Source organism: Nestor notabilis, unplaced genomic scaffold, assembly GCF_000696875.1.
Source record: "Nestor notabilis isolate BGI_N333 unplaced genomic scaffold, ASM69687v1 scaffold5395, whole genome shotgun sequence".
Classification (NCBI taxonomy): Eukaryota; Metazoa; Chordata; class Aves; order Psittaciformes; family Psittacidae; genus Nestor; species Nestor notabilis.
In genome coordinates, this window is record NW_009927772.1 from 4,219 (window position 1) to 10,631 (window position 6,413).

General features: G+C 36.6%; 1 protein-coding gene across 1 annotated transcript; it reads right to left on the minus strand.

Annotated features, from left to right (window-relative positions):
- Nucleotides 1-545: 545 nt before the first annotated feature.
- Nucleotides 546-5,823, minus strand: MLANA (melan-A). Its single transcript, XM_010014196.1, has 4 exons — nucleotides 5,750-5,823; nucleotides 3,093-3,189; nucleotides 1,515-1,616; nucleotides 546-614 (listed from the first exon to the last, which is right to left on the minus strand). The coding sequence occupies exons 1-4, from the start codon at nucleotides 5,821-5,823 to the stop codon at nucleotides 546-548; spliced, it is 342 nt and encodes a 113-aa protein (XP_010012498.1).
- Nucleotides 5,824-6,413: the final 590 nt, after the last annotated feature.

Consider the following 6,413-nt stretch of genomic DNA (forward strand, 5'->3'; position numbering starts at 1 on the left):
CCTGGATTGCCCGGATCATGTTTTGTGAGGAATTATTTCATTACAAGTACATAAACAGGTGATGTGAGGTAAAAGCCTGCTGTAAAACATAGTCACTTTTTGCCGGTTAATGGAGGAACATGTAATCAAATGGTTTTGTCCATTTTATGACAGATTCTTGTACATTACATTCCAGGGAATAGTTTAGAGAATAAAGCAGGAAGATGAAAACAAAGGTGCCAGCACTTTCTATTCTGTTTGATACTCCATGGTATGTACTTACTCTTGGTAGATCTATGAAGGATGCAAGATCCCCAGACTTGAGTACAGTGTATTGTCTGATGACAGGAAATGAAAAACTTAAACCAGCAGCACATTCAGATTTATTGAGGCTTGTCAAGAGCCAGGTCTGTAAACTAAGAAGCAAAAATTCCAGCAACTGATAGTGAAAGCATGTGAATTTTTTAAAATTATTTTAGCCTTAAGAAAGTTAAGCATGTGCAGGAAATTAAGAGGGAGCATGAAGAAGTCAAATCAGTATGTTTAGAGTTTAAGATCTCATGTTATCATGGTGCATAAGGTGGAGGTGAGTGATCTGCAGCAATTTTGTCATAAGCTGGTGGAGCATCAGGTACCTGTGGTAAGGAAAATGTGTGTGTGAAAGACTGAAAAAATAATTGAGGTCCAAAAAAATTACAAGGTTAGTTTTTGCTGATACGTTCTTTGGTTTTCATTCAAAAAATTAATTAAATTAATTTTGTTTGTATCATTCATCCAAAGTGAAAATTTTCAGTGTTAAAAGGACAGGAATCTGACAGAAATTTGGTTGGTTGGTTGGTTTTTTGTTTAGTTAAAAATTCAGGACAGTATTGAAATGTTTCTTTAAGAGTTGTGATATAGGTACATGGTCTTATTTCAAATTGTAACAATTTGGGCAGCTTATTTAAAATTGGTTGTACATCAGCCTTTTCTCTATTCTAAAACTATTAAACACACCATTAACTTGACATATATATTTATCAATTAAATTACTTTAACTTTTTTAAAATTATGGGTTTGACTGTTCATCTTTCCGTAATGATTAGAGGAGCTAAAACCTTAAAGGTTTATAATGTTCCCTGACAATCCTTGTCAGGGTATAGGATACCAGAAACAGTCCATTTGTTGTCTGTCAGAATGGCAAATGGAACATCTGCTAGGGAGGTGTCTGTTCAGTACATTTCAACACTGACGTGTTGCAACATTCTGATAGATTGCATAATTATCATAAAACTTAATAATCGTAAAACATAAGAATAAAGCTAGGTGAAAGAAGAGACCTTTTAAAAGAAGAATTTTCAGTAGGAGATTTAAAAAACACTTTTCCCAGTAAAAAAATTGTGCAAAATAGTACTTTTAAAGTTAATGTAGAGGCATTGAAAACCTAATATAGAGAGCACACCCCAAGAAAGAAATCATCAAGTGTTTACCGAGATAGATTGTCTCACCATGTTTTACTGTGTTGTAAATAAATGCAACTTTGAGTTGCAACTTACCAAAGAATTAAAGTTTCTGTACTCCTGCAGAGCGATTTTGCAGTCCAGTGTTGTTCCTTCACCTACCATGGTTCGTATTGTGCCCACACCAGAGCTTTTGCTCTGTGACAAATCGTAAGGAAATACAGGGAAGATGAAAAGAAAGAAGCAAATGTGAAGTTGGAGAACATTATGCATTCTTTAATACTTGACAGCACAGTTACACTAGGAATTAGAATGCAGGACTAGGGCAAGACATAGCGCCACCAAGAGAGGTTATCTAGCTGCCTATTCTTCCTGTCTCCACTGAGACATACTGTCTCTCTTGTACTTTTACTGCCAGAAAAATGAGGATAAAGCATTTTAGGTCCAGGGTTGCTGTAGGAACTGACCTTCTCACATACCTGAATGCCACCTCCTTTTTATCCCACCCATTTCTTTCATAAATTTCCAACTTTTTTCTTTTCTATTTTTCCACCATTTCTTTTGTATACATTCTGTACCACCTCTCCCCTAGCCAAAAAGCCTAACAAAAGTTTGATTTTCAAAACCAGGAAGCAGTGATTTTCGAAGAGAAGGAATGAAAAAAGAGATTGTGCTTTTTGCCATGATGTACAAAGCAGTCATGAAAGAATTCTGGTTTGCTTTTTGAAGAGTTTTTTTGAGTGTTACCTTCACTTTTGCAACATTTCATTATGAAAATTTAGGTTTTATGTATTCTGCCAGTTGATACATGTATAGGATAGATCACTGAAAAGGTAACAAGACAGAGTTATCAGAAACAGCAAGGAAATGGGTCTGCTGACTTAAATGAGAGGTATGATTTTTAATTCCACATAGTCACATCTTTTCCAAACTATTGGAATAAAATATATTTACTATAAAACATATAATTGGATAAAGCTTTCAACTTAGATTAAAAGTCCTCTCTTTCATAGTAGAGAGAGCAGAACTTCAAAGATAAAGCTTTGAGACTTCTAATAACAGAAGTTACAAGAAGGATTGTACCTTTTTAAATATATTTTAAGTAGACACAAAGTAGAATTTTTTTAGTAGCATTTAGAAAGCAAACCTCAAACCTGCCCTGCTTTTTTGTATGTTAATATTGCAATTCAACTTTTATACAAATAATCATGCATCACCCATACAATAACATAGTATTTACTTATTTGTAACAGTTATTTTTCTTCTTTGCTTCCCAGGTTTACTCTAAATATATCTGTTTTTATTTAGGGCTAAGTCTTATGAGTAGTGAAAATGTTATTTTTATGTAAATGAAAATACGCAGAAAACATCTTGGTTTTGTTTAAGTATTAAATATAATAATATAATCATCCATCCACTGTGTTGGGCAAAGTTAGGCAACTGGTTTCATTTTCCTCTGCTCCTGCTTCCTCTTACCCCTTTGCCTGACTGGCAAGTTCTTCAGGGCAAGCTGCATTTCACATTGTGTCGTTTTACCTATGTATATGTCAATGTATATATTGCCTGAGACAATGATGTCCTATTACAAATTCAATGTTCTTGGCACTTACGTAATGTAAATAGTGATAATATGTTACATACACAGCATACTACAATGCCAGCTGCCGTGCTTACCCGCAGACTTTTGTAGCCACTACGTCTTTTGTAATACCAGCAGCCAAAGATAAGTAAAATTGCCAGCACCAAAATGAAGAGTCCAATACCCAGGGCTCTGTTGGGAAAGCAAAACAAAATGACACCAGAAGTAGGTGCATTCATCTGAGAGCAAAAACGATGGGATCAAGTTTGTAGTTTGTATCAGTACCCTTTTATCAGAGAAAGGCATGGAGCATAATCTACCTCAGAAAATAGATGAACTCTAAATAACTTCAGCCAGTCTCCGTAGACTAAACAGTTAGTTAAATTTTCTGCTAAGTTCTTAAGCATTTTAAAAATGATGAATACATTGGTTTGAAGATAATAATCTACCAGTGACTACTGCTTCTAAAAACAATCCCTGCATTGCAATATTGGAAGAGAATGTGCAATTAATAAATGCCACACCTGCAGAGGCACAGCTCATGTTCATTTCTTAGATTTCTCTAGGCAGCAAGTATTGAGAAATGTACCCTAATTGCATCATATTGCAACAACTGCTGGTGACAGAAGGAGGTTTTGGATACATAAAACACTATACAACCTCAAAACCAGAGTAAGAAACTTTGAATTATTCATAGAGCTCTATAATTCTTCAGTTCTTGTTCCATGACATACTAGGCAAAGTGTCGGTGTCACTGTGCCATTTTAGGTAACTTAGGCTTTGCAAACTGTGCTGTAAGACATCCTTCCCACTGCTTACCAGGGACATGGGAGAAGTAGCACAGCATGGTTGCACTATCTGTCAGAAAAGCTGATAAAGTAATTGCAAGTTTCCTAGTCACAAAACACACCCCTTCTCCTGTGTTAGTATCCTCCCTTGTAAGACATATGGAATTCACTCCCCATGTTGTTTGTTCTTCAACTGTTCGGGAACAGAAGAGTCTGCAAAATGCTTAAAGGGAACAGAGGGGAGGGCAGGGAAAAAAATGACCACATTTGTTGGGACAAACACATTCTAACACACTTTTATGTATCATCTGTCCAGTTGCCCTCCAGGGATTTTTTCTTTTTTTGCCAGGTGTTTCCACTGGCGCTGAGGAGCTGGGTATGTGACTTATTAGAGACCATTTATATCTATTTGCTATCATTTGCAATGTGTCATGAAGGAGCGATTCCTTGTGACCCAAGAACCCTGAAAGAAGATGCAAAAAGATTAGAACGGCAGAATAGGCAGTTTCTTTATCTGAACTGCCTGAGTGCTGTTGGAAGCTTGAAGCCCCATGGAGCCAAAGGGATTTTCTTTTTCACAAGTACCCAAATCTTGCAAGTTGCTCCTGCCCTTTCAAGACTTTGTGTTGATCTGTTTAATTCAAGAATACAGCTCACAGCATTGACTTGCTTCCTGTTGCAGCCCTGTTGCAGCTGATCTTCACACTTACAGGATGTCTCCACTGGTTTTGTTCCTGTCCCCAGCACAGTTAAAACTTGGAGGGCCTACTCCAAGCAACTGCTGCCTTTCCTACATTCTACATACACCAAGTGCTTTCTGCTTTTCATGCTCTCTGTAGTTTTAGCAGTCGATTAGCATGTATCCCCTCCCCAGAATGTATCTAATTTCTGGAGTTGGTGATTCTAACTGTGTTTGTCATCTAACTCCTTCCTCACCTGTTCAAAAGGCTAGTATGAAAAGCATGCATGCAATGTCTTGCAATTCCAGTGAAACTTGCAGCTGTACTATTAGGAATCTGTGCTTATATCTGGAATGCTCCTTTTGGTACTGGAAGGATAGTCACTTTTCCATCACATACGTAGAACAACTGCTTACACTTGCAGACACTGGAATTCGTAGCAGTTAGAAGTAAGAGTGTTTAGTTTCAAGTGTTACGACATCAGCAGCCAGATTTTGGAGAACTGAACTGCTCTGGAAGGACAATGAGAGAGCCTTCCCCTTTGTTTATTCTCTGTGCCCAGGGATGAGCATGTATCTTGCTGTATGTGTGTGGCACAAGTCACAAGTTTGAGGGACACTAAGCCAATAGCAGAAGCACATTTCACATAGATATATTGCCAGGACGCTGGAAATACTTATCTAAAGTAATAATATATCACCAATAGGACAGTGTGTCTAATAATCCAAGACCAAACATATTTTATTGTCAGCAGAACTAACAAATATTAGCTTGAATTAGTTCTGCTTAAGTGGAGTCTCATCCACTTAATTTACTGAGAGTCACATTTGTATGGCATTGATGTCTCTATCTGCTTTTTGATGATATTTTTCCATTTCTCTGGGCTTTTCACTTACATTATTCTTTAGGGTGAGACAACGTCCCTTTGAGGTCCTGAAGAGAGGTATATGGATCTGGAGATTAAACTTACTGAAAAGATCACCTTGCAACAGCCTCAGAAGAAAATTCTACATAAGCCTCAATAAACCTGGTAATTTTATTATAGAGGATAATGACTTATCATCATATGACCAAACTCTATATTCTTGAAGTCTGCAATTCTGATTTTTCTTAACCTTTGAGGGCTCTTATTGATTCTGCAATGACAAACATAACAGGATAGCTAAAACACACTCCATCTATATTCAACAGTGACTTTTTCAGATATACTATTTCGTACATTTCTTTCGATGTAAATGTTTTTCACCAGCTTACATGCTAACATAGGTTTTGCTTTATGCTTACTCTTCTGCTGCAAGATAGCCATGTCCTTTCCCTCTGAAAAAGTTGCCATCTGTATGGTAGTTTCTTCTGGGCATGTTGTGAGCTTGGTCCTGCTCAAGCCTGTAAGGTAGAAATATAGGGCCTCAGTGCAGTAAATGCTTTGTTATCTTCAAAGCATATTATCAAAATTTTTTTTTAATGGGAGCATTTTAGGGAAGCAGGACAATCAGATATCTTCACAATCAAGAAGATCCATATACATATGCAACTCCCACGATTTAATCCAGAACTCAAAACCATAACTATAGTCTATGTTTGAATAGCTCCTCTGACATCAAGGCATTTGCACCTGAGTGCAACAGAGAAGAACTTCGCATGGTTTCTTTAGGTACTAAGTGATGGCTGACTTCTGATGTAAAATCTCTCAGGAATATAGAAAGAAAGATAATTTACCTGGACAAGAAAAACTATTCAGAAGAAGAAAAACTAATATTATCCTTACAAGCTTCATTATTTCTGTTATTGCCTGTAAATACTCAAGGGCCATGTTTTCAACCAGCATAAACGTTCAGAGATCTGTTCATTTTCAGATGATTTTGCTAATTTATGTCTGTTGACAATTTACAGTTAGATGTGAAGGGAATTTGTATTATAGTCTTAATTTTCAATCTTAAGGAAATAATCA

Coding starts and splice junctions, on each gene's coding strand:
- MLANA (XM_010014196.1), bottom strand. CDS start 5,823: ATGCCCAGAAGAAACTACCATACAGATGGCAACTTTTTCAGAGGGAAA. Junction 3,190..5,749: donor GGCTATCTTGCAGCAGAAGA/GTAAGCATAAAG, acceptor CTTTCCCAACAG/AGCCCTGGGTATTGGACTCT. Junction 615..1,514: donor ACAGAAACTTTAATTCTTTG/GTAAGTTGCAAC, acceptor TCCTTACCACAG/GTACCTGATGCTCCACCAGC.